The sequence below is a fragment of the Euwallacea similis genome, chromosome 18, assembly GCF_039881205.1.
Source record: "Euwallacea similis isolate ESF13 chromosome 18, ESF131.1, whole genome shotgun sequence".
In the NCBI taxonomy this organism is placed as follows: Eukaryota; Metazoa; Arthropoda; class Insecta; order Coleoptera; family Curculionidae; genus Euwallacea; species Euwallacea similis.
The window spans coordinates 2,342,100-2,369,688 of NC_089626.1; the positions used below are offsets into that span (position 1 = coordinate 2,342,100).

The following is a 27,589-nucleotide window of genomic DNA, read 5'->3' on the forward strand; positions in this document are numbered from 1 at the left end:
TAAACCTGTCTTTGAAAGGTGTATGGTTCAGTTATTGCTCATGTTATTCATGCTACAGAATAATTTCATTCTGGATTTACTATTTTCATTCCAGAAGCAGAAGCTTCTGTTTAGAGAATTCTCTAGCAAAAACTAATTTTTTTTCTTGTTGTGTTTAGGATAAGCCTAAGGGTGCAGGGGAAGGGTGTAATAAGCCCTTGACCTTTTTGGTTTAAAACTGATCCTTTATGTAAATATTGCTTCTACTTCACTAACAATAATGACATACAATAAAGAGATAAAACATCAGGCTTATTTTATTATTGCAATAGCATTTATAACCAATATTACTAACTTGTATATAGGAATGTGGTAACACCATCAATCAATTCCCTAGCTTGCTGAGAAGCCACTCCTCAGTGAGATCCTCCAACTCACGAATCTCATATGCTCTGGAAACATCAGATTCTTTTTGCAGAGCCAATTTTGAACCTGCATACATCATTTGCAGCTCTGCATGACTGTCTCTAGGAGTGAAAAATATAAAGCATAAAGGATATGAAATTCTTCCATCTTTATGCTCTTGTTTGTATGACAGAATCACAAATCGCGGCTGATGCCCTGGTAAGCTCTCTTGGAGGGATTCGATGTTTGTGTCATCTAAATACTCATCTATTACAATGAGTTGTTTCTCTCGATCAACCTTTACTGAGGAAGTAGAGGTTTCATTTTGGGGTTGCTGGCAATAAAGAAAGTTGTGGACTTACAGACAAGTGCGGCAGTGTCTTTGTACTTCCTGAATCTAAAGTCTCTAAGGGCTTGTCGCACATCTTCAGTTATTTCACAAATATTCACAGTTCCTGACTGAAAATTTACCTTATGAGCTTTGTTCACTTAAGGAAACATAGAAAATTGCTTACCATATTTAGATTGTCAATTTACACCTCCATTTGGAATGTATGTGGTTCATTTATTGCTCATTTTGTTCTTGATACAGAATGATGTCATTCTGAGTTGTTTATTTTTATGGGGGATATTGAACTTTCTATGCGGAGAACTTCCTATTAAATCTAAAAATGTTTTTGCTTGTACTGTTCAGGACAAGCCTGTGGGTGAAAGGAAAGAGCGTAATAAACTTTTGCCCTTTTTTGGGGATTTAAAACTGATTATAATTTATAATTTTCAATCGTTTGAAAGTCCCCCACCCACAAATTCTTTTGCTTTTGTTTGTGAAACAAAAATGTATTCCTTTCGGAAGCGTCACTGTCAAAAACTGATAGACGTGTCACGTCAAATTATGTACTCTCTTTGTTTATTTAATTCAGTTAAATAAGGATATATTCAGCTTAATTCTTGTCGCGATTTAACACAATGTCAACGTGCAATGGGTCTTGCGCAGTTTGAGTGTTTTTAAGCCCCAAACAGAGGTAGAGCCCCATTTCGACAATTTTAATACTACTAATTGTGTCTTATAAGCTACATGTTTAAAAATGACTGTGATGGAATTTTTCGGCTGCACTTTCCTGGCATTCGGCGCCCCCTTCGCGATGTTCCTGTTCACCATAGCCCAAGACCCAGTCAGGATCATAATACTGATAGCCGCAGCCTTCTTCTGGCTTTTGTCGCTCCTCCTTTCGTCCATAATATGGTTTGCAATGGTGCCTCTAAGACAGTATCTCGTGTTTGGAGCACTGTGCTCGGTAATCCTCCAAGAAATCTTCAGATTCATCATCTACCGCATTTTAAGAAAAGCCGAAATTGGACTAATGAAAATCACAGATGATCATGCAACATTAATAGACAACAAACACATTTTGGCTTATGTGAGCGGCTTGGGTTTTGGTATTATTAGTGGAGCCTTCTCATTAGCGAATATATTAGCTGATGCTGTCGGCCCAGGAACTGTGGGCTTGACAACTGGGAATGAAATGTTCTTCCTGTCAAGTTCAGCAACAACACTGTGCTTTATTCTGCTACACACCTTTTGGAGTGTGCTGTTTTTCAATGGTTTTGATAATGAGAATACAGTCCAAATTGGGTATGTGTTGCTGTCACATTTGTTAGCCACAAGTTTGACATTGTGTAATCGGTATCAGATCTATTCAGCTACCTTAGTTCCTCTGTATGCTATTGTGGCAGTGACAGGGTTATACGCTTTTAAAATTGTAGGAGGCTCATTTGCTTCATTTAAAAGTTGCCTCATATTATAATAATAAACTGTGATTAATTTTATACAAAGTGGACAAATTTAAATATTTGTTTATATATAGGAAATCTATAGAGAAAAATGAGTAGAGCTCTCTTTTAGTGAAGTGGTTAAAGCTTTTTAATTATCTGCTGTTTTCAAACTAGAAGCAAAAAATGATTATAATCATTTTCAATAAACTCTCATTATATATAAACACAAAATTTGTCCACCCTGTACATAATCAAAGCTGTATTATTAATTTATAGACTGTACTGTAGATTATGTTAAGATTCGAATAATTAGGCTCACATTTGTCCCATATTCCTGGGTTGATCATTGAGATTTAAGCAGTGAGAAAATTGAGAATATTGCTGCACATCAAGTATTTGTTTGAGTATATTTTTATGCTCAAATTGTTGGTTTTCTGGTCAAAAATATGCTATTTGAATTAAACCTTTTAGCTGATATCTATTACAATGTTATTTATTATTAGTATTTCGTAATTATTATAACATGTTTGTACTCAGAACTTACCATTTTTCAATTAATCCCTATCCTGTAGGAAGAAAACCACATCGTCCCTAATTCCACATAGGAACCAAATAACTAATACAATTTTAAATTAAAAACTTTATTATCTTAAATACCATCTTTATTGTAATCATAAGACTTGCATCGTATGATGACAATAAAGACAACAATCACACACAGTGGTTTCACTTGTGTGTGACTGTTGTCAGTGAATGCGTGATCTTCTTGAGCTTATCACGTTTGCGAATGCTCAATACAGCTTTCACCTTGCGTTTCGTCTCCAAAGCACGTACCACTGATTGGTACTTCCATCCAACTTCATGGGACAAACGGCCTACGTGACAGAACTAGAAAAAATGGGTTTTAAAAAAATGTCCTGAAAGTAACCTTAACTCATATTTAGGAGTTAAAAAATCATTAAAAAAGATATATCACAGAAACATTGTCAAATAATGTAGGTAGTAAGCAAAATAATCATGTAAGGGATCATTGGGAAATAATGAAAAAAATAGTGGTAAGGTGTTGTGTTGTTACCTTGCGTCCAGGTTTAAGACAGATCACACGTAGAGCTCCTGGCACTACAACACGCTTCCTTCTGTCATATGGTGGAGGAATGCCTTCATATGCCTTCAATCTGCGCAGAGCCTGCTTGCCCCTTTCCGTCTTGTGTGGCAACATTCCTAGATACATCAATATTTCCTTAGTTTCTTAGCACTTTAAGGAGGCTTCTCTATCAAATTTTATATAAAAAATCATTGTTGTTAAGATTTTTTTCATTACATTTTCAAATAATGTAGGTAAGATTTTCATAATCATTTGGATGATTAATATAAATCAACTTTTTTCTCAATTTACACCTACAACTCACACTGCAACTAACCTCTAACAGTCTTCCAGAAGATCCTGGAAGGAGCTCTGAAATGGAAGGGTCCACGAGCAGGGTTTACATTGCATCTCTTTCGTAGAAATGACATGAATTTTAGTTTATTTCTGAAAAAAAAATTAATTAACGCCGATACGACACGAAAAAGCATCATTAAATAGCAAGCTCAGGTCGAGACTCACCTGAAGAAGTTGCCCGAGATATTCAGTTGCTCACATCGCACAACAATAACTTTGTTTCCCTGCAGTAAAGTTTTGGCGGTGATTGCGGCAAGTCGGCCGAGCAAATGGCCCCTTCCGTCAATGAGGATCGGCTGAAAAACACACAAGAGGCATTATTGTGAGTATAAACACGTGTCCAAAGCGTATTGTCCCTTGTAATAGGTTAGGTTGTAGTTAAGGCGGCCTGCAAGGCTTAGGACTAGAGGTTAAGTTGCAATTAACAAGGAATTGGGTATGGGTGAATACATGCTAGTTCGTTATCTAGATATTTTCTTCAAAAATATGGAAACGAGGGATAAATTGAGAAATTACCTTTTCACTAAAACCCGTCATGGTTCTATACGAAGATGAAAAGAAAGATGGCGGCTGTGGAATATCAAGTTGAAAGCGGAAATGTCAATTCAGAGACATCTTATGGATGAAGTAGCATTCCGACTATATCTGTCCTATTTTAATATACAGCTAGTTATATCGATCTTTCTGTGGTAACCTTATCGTCTTGCACTGCATTGTTACCAAATCTTGAATAAATTCTATAACTAATCGGATTTAGGAAATATTTTTATGCCAGTCCTACATTGGAGTTGAAGCAACCCACAAAATTATTGGCAACATCGATTTGCGCGCGCATGCGTGATATTATTGTGCTTTGTAATTCGAGTCTGATTGTATAGTATGCATCATTGCCTGCGCGAGTAGAGTCGACGTCCTCTTCTCCTTTGCAGTTACTAACATGGGTCCATTAATCATGGACAGTATATTATGGAAAATCATGAAATGTATTTGTATAATGGAACTAATATTCTTCCCATTAACTTCGGAAAAATAAATCGACTGAAAATTGTGATAAATAAATAATTATTATTAAATTTATACACTCAAATAAACAAATATCACAATACGGAATGACTTAAAAAGGTATTACTCAGCTTAAGGATTATTACAATTAAGTCTTATTTTTCTTTCGCCTCAAGTTTACGCAAATTCGCTTTGGCAGAGGCGAGTTGGGGATCCAACTTGATGGCCTTCAAATACATTTGACGGGCTTTTTCCGTCCTTTCCCAACGGTGGTACAACACCCCTAAGTTCGAGTAGTACAGAGCGTTATTTTCGTTGAGCTTAATCGCTTGCAAAAAATGAAATTCCGCTTCAGGAAATCTGGAATAATCGTTCACAATGAAAAGTGTATTTGCACATAATGAGTAATTAATACCTGCGCAACTTTCCCAAAACGTTGGCAAGAGCAAAGTGAATGGACGGCGCCTTAGGAACGTGTTTCAAAGCTGATATCCCCAATTTCACAGCCTCATGAGCCCGATTTCTTGAGTCTAACAAGGCCAAAGTGTTGCCCCACGCAGCCACGTGATTAGGACGTAGGTTGACTGCCTCTTTCCAGGCAACTAAGGCTTGCTCGTGTTTTTCCATATCCAAATAGAGATTCCCCAAGTTATATTGAGCATCCGCATACTTGGTCCTATATTTGATTGCAAGTCTATAGGCGGTTTCGGCCTCCAAGAGTTGCCCCCTGCCGCTTAGCACGATCCCCAAATTCATCCAAGCGGCTGCAAAATTAGGCCTCACCTCCACAGCTTTTCTTAAAAGAGATTCTGCTTTTTTCAATTCGCCACTCTCTCGGAGAAGATTGGCTAAATTGTTCATAGCTTGCTCGTAATTGGGGTATAAATCAAGAGCCTTTTGATAGCCTGCCAATGCCTCGGTTTTTTGGCCCTGATCGGCAGCCACCTTTGCCATGTTGTAGTGAACTTTAGCATTTAAAGGGCATATGTTTATAGCTGCTTTAAAGAGTCGCTCTTCAGTCAGCCACTCATAGTTTCTCTGCATGCTTCTTGCAATGAAAGTTGCGACCAAAATCAAGTATATCGTTGTGAAAACCTGAAACAGCTACTTCGTTAATTGAAATTATTTAGACAGTAGATTAAATACCAATTTGAAACGTTCAATGCGGCTTTTAAGCTTTTCAAGCCCTATAGATATAAGGAGGCAGTATCCCAGGCTCGGTATCAATAGATTGCGTTCAGCAATTACAAAGCCCACTTTAAACAGTAAATTACTGCTGGGGATGCAGGGGATCACTAAGAGACTGACTGCCACTGCTGTAACGTCCCTGCAATATTTTTGAGCTGCAGAACCAAGTTTAGTAAAAGATTAAAACTTACATTTTCATTTGAATAAAGTTCTTTATGAGTCGTTGAGCCACTACTAAAACTAAGAACCAAAAAAGCAGCACTAAGAAAAGGCGATAATCATAAAAAGATTCTATCAGTGGTATGCAACCCATTGACCAGTCAAAACAGAGCCATTGGGGCCATATGAGCAGCAAAATGTTTAAAAGGTAAATGTAGTTGTAGGAAAATATCTGAAATTGTGCATAAATTACTTCAAATTATATCTACTTGATGAAATACACACCCTCACAAAAAGCTTATCTGCAAATGCTGAGGGATTATCTGTGGGGCTAAATGTGGGTCCTTCAAAATTCATTATTTTCAGTCTCAGAAACATTATCAAAGCCCCTATTGTTGTTAATGCAATAAAACGTAGACAGAAGGTTTTTGAGGGCTTTTTACGAAGGTAAAACTCATACATTGCAGAGAAACCCTAAAAACTGACAATTTCCTAATTTTCCTCATCATAGTCTAAGATGGTTACCAGAATTGTTATGGCAGTTTCTTTGCACAATACTGCAAAACTCGTTAACACCAGCACCATCAGAACCCAAAAGGTATGTCCTGAAGACACTTTATATAAAATAATTACTGAGATAAACAATACAGCAGCCAATATATCTGCTCGTCCAACTAAAGCTGCAACTGCCTGAAAATGATCCCAGTCAACTAAGAAAACAATATACAGGGCCTTTGAGAGTTATGGTACAAAACTGAAATTAAAATTGCAACACTCTGTTTCTAATAAATGGCTTCTTCTATTCATAAACACCCTGTGTTTAAGAGCTTTAGCAAACCTCGCAGTGCACTGGATGGACTGCATAAAGCAAAGCCCCAGTAAAAGCAGGATCATCTAAGGGAGCCAATGATTTCCTATACTTCCTTCTTTTGAGCAAACATTCAAAAAAGGGCAAGGCCATAATAGACAACATGCCATGCAACACCACATTGGCAGTATGGAACTGAAAAGCATCCAATCGCCCATTGGAAAAGAATACATTTAATCTAAAATTCTTGCTTATAAGTTAGACTGCAAATTTAATTAGTATCATCTCACCTGTAAGACAATATTGTGAGAGGTCTATAGCTTTTATGGCTGGCATTCAATGCAATGTTGGTACCCCAAAAGTCATTTAAGAATACTGATTTCAAGGGGGTTTCTGGTAAAATGTCTTTGTTTTTGACAATTGCCTCAGAGTCATCAAAAACAAAGCGACCCCATAAAGATATGAAGTGGCTTGCAAATGCACATGATGCTATAGCAATATATCTTTTGGAATTGGCATTTGCGTCCTGGAAAAATTGGTTTTAAAAGGCATTGGTTTTTATTGCATTTGTATTGATCTCATTCAGATCCTTCTGAATGAGAGTAGCAGAAATATGTTAAAAACCTTTTTATGCATTAAGGAAAATTGAGGAATTGAAAAAAGAAAAATTGATGGAAGATGAGGCCCAAAAATACCATGATCTGTGTCCCTCGTGCAGGGCTTCCAGCTGCTAATCCACTTTAGGTCTTCAGTTTTGGTATTCTGCGCTTGGAAAATATGTCTTTCTGTTGTGCCATAGCTTTAGTAATATTAATATTTTTCGTAGTTTTTACAAATGCAACTTTTCTGGTTCTAACTTATAAACAACAGTTTAATGTTTTTGTATTCATAACCTCAATTTTTGACACCAAATCAATTGTCAATCAGGTACTAATACGAAGTATTTTCTTCGGTCTTACTTCTTTCTATTCATGACGCAGTGATTGAATAGAAAGAGATAGCAATGAAGTGGTCGTTATGATGAACTTTTGTGTCTCGTCATCTATAGAGTAATGGTTGAACTAAATTACAGGGGCTCAGACTTCTCAGACTCAATTTGATCGTTACAACGATGGAAAGTGGACAATAACGAAACTATAACGTACTAAACTAAAACACTCAATTTCTATAAAAAAGTTTCTTTATTTAACACAAAAATAGTAAGTCCGTGTATGTATATGACTAGAAGCGCTGAGACGCTCGGTTCTATTTCCTAAACAACAGCGGTGTGGTCTCCTCCGCTGACTGCACCACTCTTATCGATTGTCTGAAACGAAAAAAAGATCACAAATATTTGAGAGTTGATGGCGCTTGGTTGCCCACCTGGAGATTGGAAGCCTGTGCAGACCTAAGCGAAACGACTCAAAACAAACTATCGTTAGAACCCACCGAAAACTTACCGCATAGCGTGCCTGTTGTGCAAGATGAGCGTGCTGGCGCGCATGTTCTGAATGGAGCGGAACATGTCTGGACCCTCTGTGCGCTGACTAAACAAACTTTGTCTTACATTTGCGCCCGGGAGGGAGGAGCGTCCGAAGCCTCCGGCAGTGGAGAGATGAACATGGGATGCAGGTGTTTCATCCTGTTCCGGGGGGGCATGTTTTGAAAAATCCAAACTGGACAAAACACCGAAAGGCCCAACGATGGCCTCATCATTATTAAACATGGCCCTGTTTGACTCCAGATTAACATTCTCCACAAACTCCATTGCGTCTGGAGGTGGCTGCCAGTTGGGGTTGGTCACAGTGAAGTGCATTAACGACAGCTCAACTTTGCCATCCTCTGCCTGCGTGTATTGGTCAGTCATCTACATTTGCACAATTCATTAATGTCACTCACTACCCACTACAAGCCAAAACTTACCATTCGACTCCTATCGCCAGATTCATCCTCTTCTTGTTCGGTATGCCAGTCGGGGTTTCCATGTTTTTTAATGTCCATCTGGGCAAAACTGCACACGTCCCCAACCCCCACTACCGACACGGTGAAGTTCCGGAAAAAGTCCACGAAATCGAGCGTGCGCGGATAAACATAACGAATTAGGAAGTACGGCACTAAAATAGGAGAGAGGAACTCCTCGATCAGGGCCGCAAAACGGTACTGGAAAAGTTGCTGGAAACAGGCACGCACGCGCGAGGTGTGCGCGTAGCCTTGCCAGACGCCTGGCAAATAGTGGGTGTGCAACACAACCGCTTCTAGTAGCTGTTCAGGACACCAAATTAGGGTTTCGTCTGGCACCAAGCTGCGTCCAATGCCAATGACGCCGGTCAAGATGGCTAACATTGTCAACACCTGCAATTCAACCAAGTAGAATCCCTAAAACTCATCAATGATATTAAACTACAATATACCTGTTCCCAATAGAGAATCTCATTGTCCAAGAAACTGAGACAGATGAACACTGTTAATACAGAACTGCAAATGAATGTAACATGCTGTGCTAGAATCACCACATGTGGTGAACAGAAAGATGCCATATATTTTGTAGCTGGCTTGTATGCTCTAGTCAATCTGGAGTGTAATTCATGGTCCAGCTCATTGAAATGTCTGTTAAAAGCCACATTTATACTACAGATGAAGTTTTATTGTAAGACATAACTACCTAAAGTAGAGCTGTCCATAGTGAGACCAATAACGAAGTCCAAACCTACCAGGTTCTCGGCGCACCTGCTCGAAGTAATTGAAGAAGTAGAAAATGATCTGACCTACAAACACTAAAGGTGAGGCCAAAAGATTAATGAGGAACAGCCATAATATTTGTCGTCCCAGCTGTTGAGCCATCTTGTCTCTGTAACCAGGTCTTTTGTACTCTTCTCTCAGATGCCAGGGGTTTTCAAAAGGAGACCATGGAGACCAAAACAACAAGATCATTATATTCAGCCGTAAATTTTTTGTCCAATACACAACCTCCCCCAGAAACGGCACATTCACTCTAGGGGGCAGCAGTCTCTTATTGACCAGTGCAACTAAATAGTTTGTTTGTCTTAGAATTCTATGATAAATATCAAGCTCTGTCAATTCCCGCTTGTGAATGCACATCTGGAGATCCAACTGCACTTGAATCAGTTTCTTTTGCACTTCATGCCAAGTCAGGTTGTCTAAGTTATCGTCCTCAATCAACAAGGCCTGGTTGTAGAACTGTTTTATATCCCAATACAAAATTAAAGCATATACTTTACGAATTACACTTAAAAAGAACATTATGCCTAAGAAAAACAACAGCATCCAGCCTGAGAAAGGGAGAGTCGACATCACCTGCAAAGATTTTACTTTGAAAATTATAAGAGCCATTTTCTTTTTTAGTAACTTGCCTTGTCAAAGGGTATGAGAAGGGAGAAAATCCATTTTGTTTCGTTAGGGGTATGATTAAACAGCATGTTATAGTCAACTGCATAAATCATGGTGAACATTATACCTGCTATAAAACTAAATTGGTGTAAATCAACAAGCTCCTAAAAAGCAATTAATTCAGAAGTCCTTAGATGCATGGAAATGAATCCTACCTTAAGGGCAATGCATTTAAAGCCATGCTTTTGGTGGTACTTGTAAACTCTAGTAAAAAAAGAGTCAAGGTCTTCGATATGGTTCCATTGGGAACGGGTTGGTTCCGACATGTGCTGATTGGGGATTCCATACTCTCCAGTTCCATATTCCCCATAAAAATCAGGAGTTTCATTAAGAGATGCATAGTTTGTAGTCATGATGATGTTCAATTAAGTGCTGCAATGATATATTGGTAGTTTTTACAAATAGTAGTAATTTATAAGTAGTCTAGGTAGAAAAAGATTTAAATATGATTTTCCATAAGCTCCAGTTGATCTATAAAGTAGACAGGGGGACCCCATAACACTTTAAAACCTCACATATCTTGCTCACTTAGTTCAAATAAAGTGAGGTAAATCTCCTAAAAGTAAAATAGATTGTGCACATATTGAATGCACATTTTTATGGGTTTTGATGACGCCTTTACATGTGAAGTCCTCTCTTGAGAATAAGGGCCCTGATCAAAACATAAACAGCTGACCACTTTAACCCCAAGCCAGAAAGAAAGCAACAATCACTACTTACCATGTGATAATAGCACGTTTAGGTTGTTAAACATTACTGGAACACTTCGAATTTGCCCCAAAATAAGTTACATAAACTAAAAATACGCGATCAAAATAGATCCTTTTGAAACAAAAATAAATGGTGAATGATAAACAAAAGAGCCTCTGCTTTAGCGTTAAGTTATTTCCATGTCACGATTGCACAGCTTAATTTTGAATTTCCAAGATGTTTCTAGGTTCCTTGAGATACGTTTCATATAATATACTGAAATTTTTTAGACTTTTTTAAAGGAAAATCAGGAAAAACGCAATTCGAAACACAATGAATTCAGGATTTATTATTGTGACGACATTTTGTTTTGTTCGTAGATTAGTTTCGTCTGCCTGGTCCTGGCGTATTTGTCACGTGTTTGTCACAGCTGATTTTGCATCAGATTTGATGTTGTTGGGTAATATAGCTTTCCCTCGTGAATTCCTAAGGAATGAAAGAGGACAGAGACATTTGAGTCGCTCAATCGACTGCGCAACAAAGCAACCTCCGATAGGTGTCGCCAAGTTAACACGACTTCCGTCTATAAGATGGCGATCCAGATTCTAACCAGCCAAAAAATGAAGCGGCACTTTCCAGAACGGAGGGCGTATTCGCCCTTTGCGTGATTTCCATATATCCTGTTGGAAAAGACGCCGAGCGTCGTGACGCTTCCAGTAGTTGGAGTCGCGTCGTGACGTCTGCAGCGCCTTTCAGCCTGATCATACACACGCCGCTTGTAGTAAAATAGTCGTGTGTCGAGTATCGATAAATCTGGAAATTGGTTAGCTCTGTGGGTATGTCTACTAATCATTTTATTGTATTTTCTTGAAAAATTAGGTTAAATGGCTTTCACAGAATTGGCCTGTAAATAGAAATGGTTCCCGAAACCTATCAGGGGTAATTAGCGAATCGATGACGTCTGATTTGTTATTCAGCCTTTCTCTATCAATTCGGGTGTTTTTAGAATTTTTGGGGCTGCCTGAATTAGCGAATTCAAGAGAACATTATTTCAGACAGAGAGAGGCACCAAACTCGTCTGTTTGATAATTATCCTTACAGGGGAAATAAGAAATATTTAATTAACAGTATCACAAATCCAATTTGTGCGGAATGTTCGGCGAAAGGAGGCTTAAGACGAGGGTTGCCCCCGAAGCTAACGAGGGTCGCCTGGCTAAGGAACACGTCTTATTTTTGCTTTGACACGTTTCCTCGTTTAGTCAAGCACCAAGGACTGCCCCAGATCGTAATAAGCCTTCGTATACAAATTAGGTGCCCTTACACCGAGGCAGGGGGCTTAATACCCCCATTTTCCATACCAGTCACGTCTTGCCAGTCTGGGGAAACGTTCGAAAGAGGTGAAAACGCGGAAAATTTACAACACAAAGGAATGATAATGAATAAGGGCGTCTATGCAAAAGTAATATGCGTTCACATGCACGGAGAAATTTAATTTCACATGCAAATTTCATTTTTATTTACCTGTGGATCGATTATTCAGCTTAAAAGCTCAATTTTCCGTCTTCGAGGCGAACTGTTTAGGGGCCTGAGTAAACAGCAGAGGCTTGTTTAATTTAATTAGATCATTATGGGTGCTAGCTTTCATTAGATCCGTTCGTTTGGAATTTGATCGCTCGGGTAGTCGTTTGTCAAAAAGGAATTATTCTTTGTTGTAAACAAGAAGATATCATTGAAGGGGATTTGTACAAAACTGTGCAAACGGTCCTAAAATTGCGACATTTCACCTAATACGGCTGTTCAAAAACCCGCGATCCGCGAAACCGGGGCCCATTAACTGGATGTTTTACGAGACACGTGAAACTCTTTTAAAATTTAAATGTTTTTTCTCTATCCTCCCCAAAGAGGGCCCATCGGAGACCTCTTTATTGCTTATGTCTTAACCTCATATCCCTTATTTTTTGTTCGTGTACGGGGGCGCAATAAAACCCACAACAAAAATAAATATTTTTGTTTATATTTACTCAAAAATACGTTGTGACACTCTCTGGTGCCACCGTTTGCACCTCTTTGTCTGGTCTTTTCGGTCCGGCCCCTATTAAAGTTTCCTGGATTTCCGCCAAAGTCATTCCCCTTGTCTCTGGGACAACGTAATGTATGAAGAACAGCCCTATTACCGTCACCACAGTAAACATCCAGAAAGGGGCGCTCATGCCCGCCGCTTCCGACACAATTGGAAACGTCATCAACACAAAAAACGAGGCCGAGAATGAGACGCACACTGTCAGCCCTGAACCAATTCCTGCAAAAAAAATGTTTACACTTCTTCATAACAATTCCAAGCCATTTCTGGTGTTGTCACTTGCCTTTCACGTGCGAGGGAAATATCTCCCCCACGATCGACCAGGCCAAAGGCCCCAAGCCGCAACTGAAGAAAATCATATAGGCGACCATGCAAGTCAAAGGCAACCAAAAGACCACGTCCAAGTCGACTTGTTTGGTTTGCAGGAAGAAGTAGGCCCCTAGAATGGCGCAGGCGATGCCGCACCCCACCGCTGACACCATATAAAGTATTCGACGCCCCACCTTTTCCACGATAAGGGCGGTGATGAAATTTGAACTGATTTGAGACAATCCGAAAATGACAGTGGACAAGTCGGGGGAGATTTTAGTGCCGCTGGCTTGGAAAATGGGCTTCAGGTAGGCCATCATGGGGTGAATGCCCGAGAGCTCCTGAAGTAGCACTAATCCGATGCAGATTACCATTGCGCGTTTGGCTGGTTGGGATCGGATAAGCTCGCGGAAGCCCCCTGAAATTTTCATTTTCAAGTTACGCCTGGAGCAACAGGAAGTTCGGGACAACTGACCTTTTCCTTGGGTTTCTTGGACGGCGGCTAGGATTTCGTTAATTTCTTCCTGCACTTCCACCGGTTCCTTTTTTCTTAATTTAACTAGGGCTTCTTCTGCCTGCTTAAGTTTCCCATTGATAAGGAGCCAGATCGGAGTTTCGGGCATGAATAGTCCGAAAACTAAGCAGAAATCCTTTTTCAAATCAGGTTTTATTGTGCAACTAAGAATAATTAGGATTTTTTCTTTACGTCCGTTTCCAATACCGTCCTAATTGCCATTGCGGGTAGGCAACCAATAATTCAGCCGGAAAGTAATTTGCCACCTTAGAAAGAGCTATTACGATAAATCTCTTCCGAGTGCAACGGAGATGGAGATAGCGCGGTACCGCCCGTAATGCTTCAGCTTTTTTTTTTTTTTTTAATTGTCAAACATTTTCTGGACGTTTTGATGAATTTAGTTGGTATTGTAGTCGAATTTAGAGTAGAAGTGGAGGTTTGCCATAATACCTTTAATACATACCGACTAGGAATACGAGTAAAGGAACGTTGCACGTCATTGCGTAGACCGGTATATTTAAATGCGCCCCAAGGGAGAAGGGATAAAACAGTCCTAATGTAATAAACACCCCAAACAGGCAGCCGAACTTCGCCCTGTTATGGTTTTGGGATATCTCCGCCACGTACATGGGACAAATGGCGAAGTAACATCCCACCCCGATCCCCAGTAGAAATCTGCAAAATTATTACAGTTCAATTTAATTCACCTTTACGTTGACCGACATTAAGCGCACCTGGCGAAGTACCACAGTTCAATTATTTTGGCGAAAGCCAATATGCAGAACCCTGCCATCGAAGGAAAGCCCAAAAGCATCATGGTGAATTTCCTGCCGAATCGATCAGCCATGTACCCTGCAACAATGTCATAACGTTAGAAGGATTTCCTGACACCGAAGAATGGGGTCATTGCTGTCCCGTTAGGTTCTGACCCAATGTCCTCGCCCGCATAGTTCACAAAGGTGGGTACCTATATTCTTGAGATTTACAAAGAGATTATGTTAGAGCGAAATTCCATTTAGCTGTTGTTATGGAACAGTGGACGGTAATTATATGCTAATGTGGGGCTAACACTCGAGTGGTCAGATGTCCTCAAGGACGAAAATATAACGTATTAAAGTTTTAACTCCTACTGCCGGTGATGATCGATGATCACCAAAGGCGGATTGTCGTGCATGTTTTCTAAGACGTGATTTTTCTAGCGTAATTTGTTAAAGTAGTTTCACTGGCATCGCAGACATTCTGCTGTGAACCTCGCCCCTGCATTAATTACACTGTATATACATATGAATAACGATCTTGACCATTAATGAATTTTGAATGAAATGCTCAGAGTCATGTAAAGCGATGATTTGGCTCAGACTTATTTTGTCGTTAATTGAATGCTGCATAATGCGGCTCGACACCCTTGACCGTGGCAACGTGAATAGAAAGTTCAGTGGCAAATGATAATGACATATTCCGCGAATCTCATACTGTCCATACGCGTTTTCCCCCGAAGATTTTCCCTTTTCTGTAATCAACTCACCAGCTAAAATAGGGCCGGTGATGGCTCCCAGGGGCAGAAACGATGCCAGCATGGCGATTTGGGTGGTGGAAATTGTGTGATTGAAGGGATTTTCTTCGGTTTTGAACTTTGGTATGACAGGGGAGGTCCATGATACTGATAGGCCGCTGGTGAAGGCCGTGAGGTAGGCTGAAAGTAAAAAAAAAACGGTTTACGGTTGAATATCGAGCGGTGAGAGACAGAAAGTTTTTGACAATATGGCGAACGCATTACCAGGTGTGCGTTGGAATAATTTGATTTTTCATGGCAAACCATAATTATCAGACCATTATTTCAGTATTTACGAGCAAAGTTGAAGGATTCTTTGACAGGGTAATAGCTCTAATTGCCTTTAAGTGATGCAATCAAGTAAAGGAAAACGAAAATTGGCAATTAAAATGACTTCTCGTTCCTGACGGGCTTAGAGGAGAGCAAAGACGTTGCGTAAAATGGCAAAGAAAGCATCGTCAGATGCCCGAAGTGAGTGCAAAAGTGAGCGGGGCTACTCACCGACGACGACACTGAGGTACATGAAGAAGCACTCTCCCACTTTGGCCTCATCGCTCTGAGTCCTGCCTTTGAGCCACTTGAAAAACTGAGCAAAAACGTTGATCATTTTTATCTCCTATTTTTTGACGACTCGCCACTCGCACGATCCCCGACGCCGCGGTCTCGCGTACAACAAAAGTCCGGTAACCGCGGAGATAAGGTTACAAAAAGCCCACACCCCAAGCTCTTGAGCAGTGACACTTTTTGCCCGCAGTCGGATTTACCTATATATTAGAAAGGACATGTTCTCTCGTAACGATATATGACGTCCGTGAGATAGCGACGTCACGAGAGCGAATGGTACCTGCTCGTCTTCGCGGTTCTTATTGTCTATTCCTCGTTGGTTTTGACAGTGAAAACTGCTGCGGCCGGGGTTCACGAAGAAGGGCAGGAATCCGGACCGGTCAGGTCTCATCTCGGCAGGTTTTTCTTTTTGTTTTTCTCGGTCCTAGTTCGACATTGGACTCGAGCGGGTCGGCGGCGGTCATGGTCGCAGAATCCGAATTTACGTCGATCTTAATCACGTCCTGACTTTCAGTTAGCAAGGATTTGAATGGGGCCATAAAACACCCGTTTGAGTCATAGTGGGCCACTGTTCCGACTTGGCACAAGCGGAAACTTGTGGAAACGTTCTTTAATGTTGAGTCTCGAGGTTAAACCTTGGTTTATGGGCTCATAAAAATTTACTGAAATAATGTAAATTCTTGTTCGGTTCGGGGAAATTGCGTCAGTAATATTTCTGTGTTGATTTTCAAGAGCGTTTTAGTAACTGGTCGGCCGCCGAAATGAAATAGATAGAAGGAAGGACATGTGGTTTTGCCGAGAATCTTCTGATAACAGATCCGGTTAGCTCAGGTTACCAACACTAAAATACATTTTTCCTGAAGGATCCGGGGCGTCAGTTTCTTCCTCATTACATGCTAATGGTCGGGCTTGCTATTAACATAAAATCGAATATTCAGTAATGCGAATAGGCCAATTCATTGTGCGTCGTGTGGGTTTTAATAGATGCTATGCGATTTTCATAAACAATCAACAGAATTAAAAATTCCACTAATTGAATTATTATGGGTACCCGATAGGTACACTGATACACGCGATACATATTATGAATTATAAAGTCCTTGTCATGGTAAATAAATCTTGCAATAAACACAAACAGGATATTTTACGGTACATAATTTCCAATAAAAATTATCCGCGAAGCAGGACTTGGGTATTTATTACTCCTGCTCGACGTTGGGAAACCGATATATTTCCGCGGGTATCAAATAGGGCATTCGCCATTTTGTCCAGGAAGTGTTTTCAAATCTAATTTAATTTATCTTTATTTCTCTCGACTCCTCTAACTCGGACCCCAAGAAAGAATCCAATAATCCGCGCTTTTCTTGTAGTCGACGGCAATATATTGCGTCACAAATCGATCCGAAAAGCCCCGGGGATCACGTGGTCCAATATCCTTCTCCCCATCCCACGACCACACAATAAGTTCTATGTAGTGTTATCCAGCAACGATTCAATTTCCTCATTTCTCTTTTTGCTACTTCAGTTCTCAATTCGCTTAAAGCTCTTTTTTCCTACAGAAATAGCCGGCCTATATAAACTTTCGCGCGAATCGATGACCCTTGAAGGCTTACAAAGGATTTGGGGGCATATTTCGATAACTTTACAAATCCCTCAGCTCTATTTCTGCTACGCGGGCTCCAAAAGTGACCCTTTTTCAAGCAAAGAGTGAATAGTTATTGGGTCATTAAATCTTTATGGGGCCATATAAAGGAAATCTCGTTTAATATTAGCCAACTTCCGTACGTTTTTGTTCGAGATAGGACGCGATTTTATACCCAGTCCTATTACCATTTTTAATTGCTTGATCTGGCAGTTAGATTAACTGCTCAAAATGTGATTCTGAGGTTCCCCGTACCGAATCTCCTTCGCCATTTTGTCCATAAATCGTACCCGCCCATTCAATCCCCTTGATTGTCAAATAACTGGAACACTCTCGTCTCATTCCTTTGTTTTCCTACTTACATCAACTAACAATCTTGCCCCTAAATCAACAAAGCCACAAGTTTCATTAATGCAGCGCCTGAAAACTGGCGCAATTGACGGGGGGGGTAGGAGCTTGTTCTGAGGGGCGCCGTCGCGACGCCTCCCGGGGCGGCGGCGCCGGCAGCGCTGTTCCGTAGAACAGGTGGACAGAAGTCGGTCTGGTCCGACCTCTGGATTCACGTTTTCTTGTTCTCTCCCTCGAAAGAGATCGAATTAAGTGCATCTGCCAGTGCATTTTTGGCTTGAAGTTGTTGGTTTGAGTTCCCACTCATGGCAGTCGGTAAGTGGAAAATGGGGCGTGCTGCTATTGAATATTGCCACGTATGAGAGCTTCGGCTCCAGTCTATTATAAAGGGTGGTCATTAAAAAGTAGGCGCTGGAACATCGGGTGCATGTCGTGGATAGATCCGTTCATTGTCTATAGTCAGTGCCAGATGTTTTGTGGTTCAATCAACGCCCCACGTTTAAGCTTTTCCGCTTACTGCGAGATTTTTTAGTGATCACTCGGTATCACTTACACAGTAACAACTTAATCCTCTTCAATACTGCGTTCCAAAATGCATAAAGCGGGTACGGTTCGAGCACGGATTACTACGTGCATTCATTTGTGAGGGGAATTGGCAGTGCGCAACTTTCAAACATTGAAGTTTAATCTCGTTAAAACAACGTCAATACGTATGGGAACTCAACAGTATTAGTTACGGAACATAACAGTAAATTTCGCGATCCAGGCACGTTCCGAATACAACTTTTGTCCAGAGAAATTGAACTTTGTTACGACTGACACGGGCATTTCCTTGTGCAGGGAATATAAAGTCCTCTAGTGCTTCAACCCAAAGTAAACTTTACGTATTTCGAGTTCAGCAATGAGGCAAAGTCACTGTTAAGATTCCGAACGGGGTATACCCACCTCCATTTGAGGGGAGCATGCAACTTGCCTGGAACAAGAGTGGCGTATCGATCCGATGGAGAACAATAGCGGTTTAAAAAGTTGTATTTTTAGAAATAATTATTTGAGGCTTTAATGACGAGTCTGCCTCGCGTCGGGACCCCCCTCCCCCTCCCTGCCCCACACACACTGACACACACACGAAACTTTTTTACATCGAAGTCAAATGACTCCAGTATTTCTTGGGGAAATGAAACTGTGAATATTGCTTCGGGGAGACCTTAGATGTCCTAACTTAGATATTTATTTCCCGGGAGGCTGTAAAAGGAGAATTCTCCGCTTTGCCCTCTACGGCCGTAAAAGTAACGAAAAAACCCGTTACAATGACACATACCACCGGTGCATACAATACCGGCCCTAAGGGGGGAGCGAGGTTGGGCAACGGCTCAGGGCGGAGGACTTTTTTATATTTAAATTGTAGTCTGCACGATCTAGTTTCAGTGATTTTTAACCACATGAGGAATCTATTAGTGCAGGAAATTTCAGTTTTAATCTCCTTTTTGTTTACGCATACCAGCTGAATCATTATGCCTTACTCATTGGGTTAACATTTTACAAAAATACTTGTTCGCCATATTGTCAAGAAACCTACGTACACCATATTGTCAAGAATCATATGTCGAGCTTTTAAATTTAAAATCATAAACAAGAACAGTGCCGACCTCGTGGACAGCAGTTTTTCTTAGAGGTAGGTGTGATTAGCAAATCCGTCCAGGGCGCCAGACTCGCTAAGGCCGGTCCTGAGCACACCCAATAACCTATCGACACAACTACCCAACCAACCAAACCCAGCTAAACCTTTTCGTATTTCAAGGCCCTTCAGTCGATTATGGGTCGAAAGTGTTTATTGAACGAAACTCTTGGCCCCTGCTAATGCCCTGGCAAGCGGAATTACGTAAGTGGCGGTCTTTTTGGGAGACCAAAGCGGCAGCCCCAAAGGGGTTTTATACGCGCAATCAATCGCCACACGCAAAGAGCTAATTTATCATTCAACGTTCCCCCAAAAATAAAACTTTCAAGATTCAATAAAAGACTCCTTTCTTTCCATCGTCAGACAACGTCCCGACTGATGCGCCTGCAACCTTCCGAAGGGCCGTTACAGGCGGTCCGCAATAGGAACTGTAACGTTCTCAACTCGTCCAAACAACTCAAGAACTTGACTTGCAACACGCGCTGCAATGACCTTGGTACTGCGACTCGTGAGATTGTGGACAACACCGATCGCCTTACCATCGAAGATGTAGCTGGGTTGGACACGGTTGACTTCACTAGTACGGAGGTATGTGGATTTGGTTGAGCATCTTATGTCGAGTGTGATATGGACGGAGGTTTAGTTGCGATGGGCCTTCACCCCGGACCAGCAACCCAACATCAATCGCCTGAATGTAGACAACATGCTGAGCAGCCAGCCCCAGTGGCCCCACTCGCCTGATGATGCCCTTTCTGACTGCTCCTCGACTTCTGTATCTCCCCAAGAGGAAGACCCCGATCTCATAGACTCGTCTTCAGACGACACAATCGAGGACGAAGAAATGATGGCCCCCCCTGTAAAGGGGTTTGTCAACCCCAATTATCCGGGCTTCCAGCATTTGGCCCACACCCTGGACTTCGACGAAAACCAACTGAATAATAATGACGATTATGGCGGGGAGGATGAGCAGACGGTGTGTCTGGAAGAGCCGATTTGCCAGGAGGTTATTGAGGACTGCCAGTCCAGGGAAGAGCCGAGAAAACTGCCAGATTTCTTGCCTCTGAAGGACGTGCACATGACCGAACCAGTGTGCCAAGTGCTGTCTCCCATTGAGAGCAAAATGGCGGATGCGGTGTTGTCTGACTGTCAAGAGGGTATTCTGGTTTGCGAGTCGATGGAAACGGAGACCTCTGAGGGATTAAGGGTGGGTAAGGAAGGTACGTATCTGAGTTGATTCACGTCAACTTTGTGTGTAATGAGCTTCTTAAGTAGCGTAAAATACTAATACATGTTTTTGACGAACGTAGCGTTCGCCATTTTGTACAGATAAATTTTGGTTTTGACAGATTTGACAAGAAACTGCGAAGAAAAAGAGGAAGATAGCACCGTGGTGAACTCGCAAAAAAAACGTCCGTCCAAAGACGCTGGTCAGGTGAAGAGGCGGAAAGAAGGCAAAAAAGACTGCAAAAAAGACTGCAAAAAACCAACAACAGCAGAATCCTTCGGTAAGATTTCCTCCCCTTCAAATGGACATCTATTTATGAAATACGTATTCAAGGAGAATTCGACATTTACACCATTGAAACGGCCATGCCGCATATCGATTTAGAGGCTATCGAGTCCCACTTGAGGGCAGCTAAAGAGGAAGAACAAAGGGTGAGTTAAAGAGTGAAATTCTCATTTATTAGCACGCTTAAGGTTGGTCTTTCGGCGCACAGTCGATGCAATGGATATTTTATTAACTGGAATTACATACGCGGGAGCATTAATTCCTAATGTCAGCTCTGGATATGTTATTGAGTGGGAGTCTGACGAAATCGCGTTTGTTTACTTTACGTTTTACTTATAATCCATGGGCAAATGTACGCTAAATCTGGATTGTGGACACATAACCACCTCGTAGAACCACATCTGGCACGACCAATTTCCATTAAGCGACTCCTCCTAGCCCGACATGTTGGTGTTTGCGACAGTATCAGCCGTTATCACTTTGAAAGGCGCGACAACAAATAAAATCCTCGGACAAGCAACTAAAAATATCTTCAATAAGGCATTTTTGTAAATAAATGTGTCAGTTAGTGTGTGGTGTTCCACATTTCCGTTCAGGCAATTATTTCGCCTAGTGATCTCATATATGTGATCCTGTGATAGATGCGTGTGCAACTCTGAGGGCTCAAGTGATGCAAAATAATGGAAAGCGCATCCACCAGGAACAGTAACTACTGCACTAACAGCCGCATGATGTATAATAAGGTACTTAATAAATTTAATTACGGTGATTCAATACCGGGATTTAATGGCTCTTGCGATTTAAAGTGTATTGCGTTAGTTTTACGATTGTCGATTTCTCTTTTGCAGGCAGAACCGTTCAAAAACTCTTCAATTGTTGCTAGTACCGCTTCTATTGTTATCTGACCGAATCGGGTTCAGTACAGTGTTATTTCGTAAACTGTGCCACGTGCAAATCAAACAAAACATATTGGATGTAGCAAGAAAAGTGGTAGTTAGCTGGTGCCGCAGTTTCGTTTTTTGTCCATCTTTTAACAGAGGTGCTAAAGATACGTGCGGTCTGTGCTGGCGCAAGAGATTAACGGCGTGTTAATGTACGATTGAAGAGTTGTGAAACTTCAAATAAACTTATCGGTTTCGGTGTGATAATGGCTTCGGTTTCGTTGAAGCGCAAGCGGCACTATAAGAAAGACAGTTTGTACGTTAATGACCTGTACACGTTGACCTTCGACGAAAATGAAACGCTTGAGAGTTTAGATGAGTCTGTGAGTAAATTCACCACCATTCTCTTAACGTTAAAATTCTCCACATTTAAATATATTGTTTTATGTTATACATTTATGTTTAACAATATGCCTACTAGTGATGAGTCATTTTGCAAGGCCTTTTGTCGAGTATGCCATGCGAACTGTCATTTGAAAGCATTTATGTCAAGCGCCTCTACGTCACAGGACATGTGTTTGTGTTGTTTGTTTTATTTTTCCCGTCAAAACTGTTTATTTTTATTTCTGATTGTGTTGTTCTTAGTTGTTTATTATTATTATTACATAAAAATTACATGTGAAATAAAAACAGCTCATTTTAGCGAATATACTCAATCAGTAAAGAGCAAACTGCCTTTTAATGTCCGGTGATAAAGCCAAACAAAAGGGACGCTATGTTCGACAACTTGTTAACCACCCTGAAAAACCGCTCAAACTCATTTTCCGACGTCCTTAGGGCGAAAACGCGAAGAATCTCTAATAATCTTAACGCATTAAAGAACAGTTTTTCATACAAAACCAAAACCACCTACTACACAATTGTCCAGAAGGACAATACTGAATGTTTGGAGAATGACTACTTGAGTCCTCGGGCCTACTCCATGACCACGTTCAGCATGGACTATAATTCAGTTAATGAGAACATGGAATGGTTTCCATATGTCCCTCCATCCTATGATGAACAAAATGTTATGGATCGTTTTATTAGGGTTATAACCCTTAATGAGGAGAGTGGAAGCAGAGTAAGAAGGTTTATTATGTTTGCTTAGTTTATAACCCCCGTTGAAACGTGTAGGCAACTCTAGTGCTACCTACAACATGGAGATACACTTATGTTTTTATTTCAAAGAAGTTATATACTGGGTGTCCTTGTGTAAAATGTCCAGTCAAGTGTCCAGTAGTGGAGTCTATAAGTTGGTTTTTGTGTAGTTTGTCAAATTAACTGATATTTAGCTTTAAGTTCATAGTTTTAAAAGATATTATGAGAGCTCTTATTTGCAGAGACGAACAGACAGAGAGGAAATTCGAAGACGCCTGGCAATGGGCAATGAGGAGGATTATTACACAGACAGACCTGGGCGAAAGCCAAGCTTACAGGCCAGGTTGCAAAGTGGTAAGATTTACTATAGCATCTAAACCCATTTGCAGGTGATACTTTTTTCCATTGAAGCAGGAATGAACCTGCAAATCTGCTTTATGAATGAAACTGCATCGGATAATGAGAGTCCTTCTTCCGATAGTGAGTGCCCTCTTACAAATCCAAAACCTCCCAAAACGACGCGACATAATTCGAACAAGAAAACTCCTCCTCAAAGACCTGCCACTTTAGCTTTGCAGCCATTTGATCAAGCCACATCTCTGCTGCAATCCAGTAAGCTTTCACAGGTCTTGCTTTAACTAGTTACTTGATTTAAAGCGCTCCTAGGCGGCGACAGTGACTTCTTTAGTAAACAGGCCCGTCTTCAAACTGAGGCTCGAATGGCATTGGCACAGGCCAAACAAATGGCTCGAATGCAAATGGAGGTAAATGAAGAACACGTGTGTATTTTTTGTTTCAGTGTGGTTTTTTAGATTGAGAGGCAGAAGCAAAAGAAGTCGCCGATTACAGAAATGGTGCGGCACAGCCTCGAGAAAGTGGGTATTCCATTTCCAGAGAACAAAAGACGCTTATCGCGGCAAATTTTGACGGAAATGAACGTGGCACAACTGCAAGTTATAGTTAATGATCTGCACACGCAAATCGAAACCCTAAATGAACAATTGGTAAAGATGTTGATGAGCAGGGATGATTTGCATATGGAACAAGACTCGATGCTGGTGGATATTGAGGACTTGACCAGATATTTGTAAGTCTTTTGATTATTTAGTTGAAATAAAACTAATGTTCTTGACAGAGGGGCGAAGGAGCAGGTGCTAAAACAAACCAATATTGACAACGGCAACAACAATCCGCAAGAAACCGCCTCAGGAGGATTCAAACCGCACCTAGACCGAATTGCCAGTCTCGTCAAGAAGTAGCATTAAACAGTTGTTGTACAATGTAAATAGTCCAAAAACGTATTGTAGTTGAAAGGTGACATGTTGATCTCCCTCCTTCTCTTTCACATTAGTTTAGGTCTTAATTGCTGTAGCTTCTTGCCTTGTTGAGCAGATTCCCGCGGTGTTGGCCTACTGGCGTTCGAAAATGTCCAAACTGAGATCGACAGAATCTCAGACTTTTCTCACGCTTGAAGGCAGTTCATAAGTTGTGCCATGTTTAAAGAAAAAAATTGTCCAGTGAGTCGTTAATTCTCACTTACACAACTCGAATCAATCTTACACATCTCACTGAATTAATATAAGACTGTAGCTTACCCAAAGAACCGTTCAGTAGCCGTTAACTGTGTTTAATTCTTAATGATAATTTCGATTAGTTTTTATACCGATTTAATTTTTATTTGAATGTATCATCTTAGTATCGTAAGTGAGCGCATGATGAGCCTCTTCGCGAATGTATAGGCAGTCGCGGTTTTGATGTGTGTTTTAAGCGGCTTGCTTCGACTGTCTTTCCTGATCTGACTGTATTTAAGAATGCTCTATTGTACAAGCTTACACCGAAACTATAAGTGAATGAATAATTCATTCTGTTGCTTCAATAAAAATATCACATGTGAGGGGACATGCTTTTGTTGGTTCCAATTCTTGCCTCAGTTCTACATGGCGATACCATGAGAAAGATTGACCAGAGGAACTGCGCAATATTTTGAATATTTCCCAGGAGACTAGGGACTCGTCGATCTAATACAACACGATATCCAATTCGAATTGGGGAACACACAAAACGCAGAGTTATTAACTACCTTTTTATTAAGCATGCATCATAATTCACATTTTACGAAGGAGTGGATAAAACAGTTTTTATGATGCTTGTATAGTTACTAGGGATACAATGTTCTAGACATTTAAACTACGGCATATCTTGACACTTTGGCGAATGTACAACACTTCTTGATACGTACTAATTAGTGGTAACATCGCTGCACTTGTAATAAAAAGTATTTTATAGCATCTATACGTAAAAACCTAAAGCCCGTGTGTGCGAAACACTCCGTTGTACGTCACGTCTTGCAATGTGCCATGCGTACTTTAAAAGCCTTCTCATATACTTGTATCATGATATAGTACTATTAAACTTACAATTACGCTTATGTACTTTACCCTTACTTCATTTTTACTCCTAATATTTACAGTTAATCGACGCATCACGTCAATTCCATATTTACAACAATAAAAACGACTGTCCAACACATCCCTTCAGACCATTAATAAAAACAAAAAATATTGAGAAAATATCAAAATCTATAATTGTATTTATTATTTAATGAGAAAAAAGGTACCTTTCAATAGAAGCTGCTTATTTGCGTTTATTTTGACCCATTGCCAGCATAGTTGCGATCCTGATGAAGATGTTCAATGTGTCCAAGTAGATGGAAATGGCACTGTAATTGGAAAATAAAATAATTAAATAAGACCTTATGCCCATTTTGCAGAAGCCTGCCGTGGAATAAAAAAAAAGCAAAGGCACCCTGGTTTATCCAATTAATTACCATAAAAATCTGGCCCTCCACGTCTACTTGGAACGTTCGTTCGTGGCTAACGCGGTCACAATTCTAACAAACAAATTTAGGGCATCCATGTAAATGCTTAAGGCACTGAAAACCAAACAACACCCAAGGGCGGCTTGAACTCATTTGCTTTATAATGAGTAAGGCGAAGGGCGCCACATAAATACGTGCTTTCAATATTTTTTTAACTCACCTGTTGATAGGATCGTAGGGCCGCACTCCCTGAAATTCAGGGTTCTTCGGGTACGTCTGAGCTTGCAGTACAATGCGCTGAGTATCATACAGCAAGAAAGCAGAAAATAGCAGAAGTCCTCCATACAGGGATATTGAGTACAATCCTGCACCCAGGGCAGTGGTAGGGGGCAAAAACATGGAGCCAACGGAGCTACAAAATACAACCCCCAATCCCATGGCCAACGGCCCTCCCATGTAAAGGAAGGTGTCGTTAGGGGCGCACACTGCAATGCTACTGAGCCCACCCACTACACCTGCAGTATACCAGGCTGCTCGTATCAAAATTGGGCCTCCAAGGAAGCAGAGGGGTGCCACCATTGCACCCATGACTGCTGAGTGGAGCAACCAAGCCATTTGCTTCGGTCCAAAACCTATATAATTTGTTTCATAAAAATAAAAGAATGCCTATGTATTACCCTCACAAACCTGGTCGATATTCAATGCTTTGAGCCAGCATGCCTGTACCTATAATTGCTGCTAAACTTACAGCAATTCCCTGTAAAACATCACATTTACGTTGCAACCTTTGCCTAATAAAGAATTATTTACAATAAATCCATTGCGAGTCACCAAATTTAGGATGGCAGGCGATCTAAAGGCTGCAGCTGCACTTGCCGCAGTAACAGCAATGGAACTCCCAAAATACAAGTAAGTAGTCTTGATGCGGTCTCTTACATGTTGGGGCCACAGGCTGTGCAGCACAATTAATGTTTCAAGCCATCTATTATTGTTAAATCTGAGACTTACTGAGATTGTTCCAATGCACTAGTTCCCGTTCCAGAGGAAAAGCCATAATAGCAGAGAGCTCCAAGACCAAGTACTGACCCTCCAGCCACAGCTCCGCGGCCAATATTGAAGGCTGTGGAAAGAAAGTTCAATTTGAAGGTAGACATAAAATTCAAGCTAACCTGTGCCAGTTGTTGGGGCCATGGCACGTTCTTTAAGAGTCTGCCGCCTGGCCGCGCGAGCCAAAGCATCTCTCCCTTGGCTGGTATAATTTCTTACTGGGATTGCTCTCGAAGGGAGCTGTTTCAGTAAGCTGCAGGTCTGGTGGAGCACTGGAACTCTGCACAGTTTGGTTGCTAGGATTTGAGACATCTTTTCGATTCTGCAAACACAAAGCTAAACATAAAATGGGCATGATAAAATCGTGACGAGGGAAATTTGCACTTAAGGGTTGTTATGAAATGTTGGACAAGAGTAAAGTTTTGCGGTAGAAATCTAGTAAGCGATTTTAAATATTTTACTTACCAAATCGTTCAGAATAGCACTAGCTGTAATTTTCCTTCTAGGTCGAACGTTTGGCTAACGAATAATTGTTTTTGATGATTCAAATTTTCTGGATTTTTCTTTTTGAAATGAATGATAAATTTTAAAGGTTTTTGAAGTGTTATTTACAGTATGAAGAAAGCTGACAAGACACCTATCACTTATCGTTTGGGGAATACTCGAAATTTGACAAC

The 27,589-nt window shown here is 40.7% G+C and overlaps 8 protein-coding genes across 12 annotated transcripts; 2 read left to right on the forward strand and 6 right to left on the reverse strand.

Annotated features, from left to right (window-relative positions):
• Positions 1-203: 203 nt before the first annotated feature.
• On the reverse strand, positions 204-1,102 carry GMF (Glia maturation factor). The gene is made up of 3 exons (XM_066398809.1): positions 900-1,102; positions 747-843; positions 204-687 (listed from the first exon to the last, which is right to left on the reverse strand). The coding sequence occupies exons 1-3, from the start codon at positions 900-902 to the stop codon at positions 365-367; spliced, it is 423 nt and encodes a 140-aa protein (XP_066254906.1). The 5' UTR covers positions 903-1,102; the 3' UTR covers positions 204-364.
• A 296-nt stretch (positions 1,103-1,398) lies between these two features.
• Positions 1,399-2,577, forward strand: aph-1 (gamma-secretase subunit Aph-1). Its single transcript, XM_066399041.1, has one exon. It carries the CDS (start codon positions 1,470-1,472, stop codon positions 2,187-2,189), a length of 720 nt encoding a protein of 239 aa, XP_066255138.1. The 5' UTR covers positions 1,399-1,469; the 3' UTR covers positions 2,190-2,577.
• Positions 2,578-2,777: 200 nt separating this feature from the next.
• On the reverse strand, positions 2,778-4,242 carry RpL13A (ribosomal protein L13A). Its single transcript, XM_066399042.1, has 5 exons — positions 4,115-4,242; positions 3,764-3,894; positions 3,579-3,688; positions 3,233-3,378; positions 2,778-3,045 (listed from the first exon to the last, which is right to left on the reverse strand). The coding sequence occupies exons 1-5, from the start codon at positions 4,133-4,135 to the stop codon at positions 2,884-2,886; spliced, it is 570 nt and encodes a 189-aa protein (XP_066255139.1). The 5' UTR covers positions 4,136-4,242; the 3' UTR covers positions 2,778-2,883.
• Positions 4,243-4,643: 401 nt separating this feature from the next.
• On the reverse strand, positions 4,644-7,606 carry Tmtc4 (Transmembrane O-mannosyltransferase targeting cadherins 4). Its single transcript, XM_066398683.1, has 9 exons — positions 7,451-7,606; positions 7,046-7,281; positions 6,786-6,993; positions 6,473-6,637; positions 6,233-6,421; positions 5,980-6,179; positions 5,747-5,927; positions 5,016-5,695; positions 4,644-4,960 (listed from the first exon to the last, which is right to left on the reverse strand). Exons 1-9 carry the CDS (start codon positions 7,451-7,453, stop codon positions 4,756-4,758), a joined length of 2,067 nt encoding a protein of 688 aa, XP_066254780.1. The 5' UTR covers positions 7,454-7,606; the 3' UTR covers positions 4,644-4,755.
• Positions 7,607-7,917: 311 nt separating this feature from the next.
• On the reverse strand, positions 7,918-11,231 carry Atg9 (autophagy-related protein 9). Of its 2 annotated transcripts, XM_066398680.1 has the most exons (9): positions 10,863-11,231; positions 10,298-10,514; positions 10,106-10,246; positions 9,397-10,049; positions 9,146-9,341; positions 8,658-9,086; positions 8,195-8,601; positions 8,118-8,142; positions 7,918-8,061 (listed from the first exon to the last, which is right to left on the reverse strand). In XM_066398680.1, the coding sequence occupies exons 2-9, from the start codon at positions 10,493-10,495 to the stop codon at positions 8,008-8,010; spliced, it is 2,103 nt and encodes a 700-aa protein (XP_066254777.1). In that variant the 5' UTR covers positions 10,496-10,514; positions 10,863-11,231; the 3' UTR covers positions 7,918-8,007. The 2 variants fall into 2 exon arrangements, with proteins under 2 accessions (XP_066254777.1, XP_066254779.1); XM_066398682.1 differs by lacking the exon at positions 8,118-8,142.
• A 130-nt stretch (positions 11,232-11,361) lies between these two features.
• Schip1 (Schwannomin interacting protein 1) lies at positions 11,362-24,941 on the forward strand. 4 transcript variants are annotated; one of them, XM_066398685.1, is made up of 10 exons: positions 11,362-11,668; positions 19,880-20,104; positions 20,160-20,733; positions 20,863-21,021; positions 21,075-21,172; positions 23,290-23,401; positions 23,459-23,659; positions 23,714-23,811; positions 23,860-24,134; positions 24,183-24,941. In XM_066398685.1, the coding sequence occupies exons 2-10, from the start codon at positions 19,895-19,897 to the stop codon at positions 24,304-24,306; spliced, it is 1,851 nt and encodes a 616-aa protein (XP_066254782.1). In that variant the 5' UTR covers positions 11,362-11,668; positions 19,880-19,894; the 3' UTR covers positions 24,307-24,941. The 4 variants fall into 4 exon arrangements, with proteins under 4 accessions (XP_066254782.1, XP_066254781.1, XP_066254784.1 ...); XM_066398684.1 differs by lacking the exon at positions 11,362-11,668 and adding an exon at positions 17,771-18,156; XM_066398687.1 differs by lacking the exon at positions 11,362-11,668 and adding an exon at positions 17,771-18,156 and having other exon boundaries at positions 21,078-21,172.
• Positions 12,826-16,454, reverse strand: LOC136414742 (facilitated trehalose transporter Tret1-like). The gene is made up of 7 exons (XM_066398914.1): positions 15,789-16,454; positions 15,261-15,428; positions 14,470-14,587; positions 14,199-14,410; positions 13,697-13,858; positions 13,196-13,639; positions 12,826-13,131 (listed from the first exon to the last, which is right to left on the reverse strand). Exons 1-7 carry the CDS (start codon positions 15,892-15,894, stop codon positions 12,854-12,856), a joined length of 1,488 nt encoding a protein of 495 aa, XP_066255011.1. The 5' UTR covers positions 15,895-16,454; the 3' UTR covers positions 12,826-12,853.
• A 175-nt stretch (positions 24,942-25,116) lies between the features above and the next one.
• LOC136414585 (growth hormone-inducible transmembrane protein-like) lies at positions 25,117-27,520 on the reverse strand. Its single transcript, XM_066398694.1, has 7 exons — positions 27,378-27,520; positions 27,035-27,234; positions 26,874-26,985; positions 26,676-26,817; positions 26,553-26,622; positions 26,086-26,497; positions 25,117-25,766 (listed from the first exon to the last, which is right to left on the reverse strand). The coding sequence occupies exons 2-7, from the start codon at positions 27,222-27,224 to the stop codon at positions 25,682-25,684; spliced, it is 1,011 nt and encodes a 336-aa protein (XP_066254791.1). The 5' UTR covers positions 27,225-27,234; positions 27,378-27,520; the 3' UTR covers positions 25,117-25,681.
• Between the last annotated feature and the right edge of the window lie 69 nt (positions 27,521-27,589).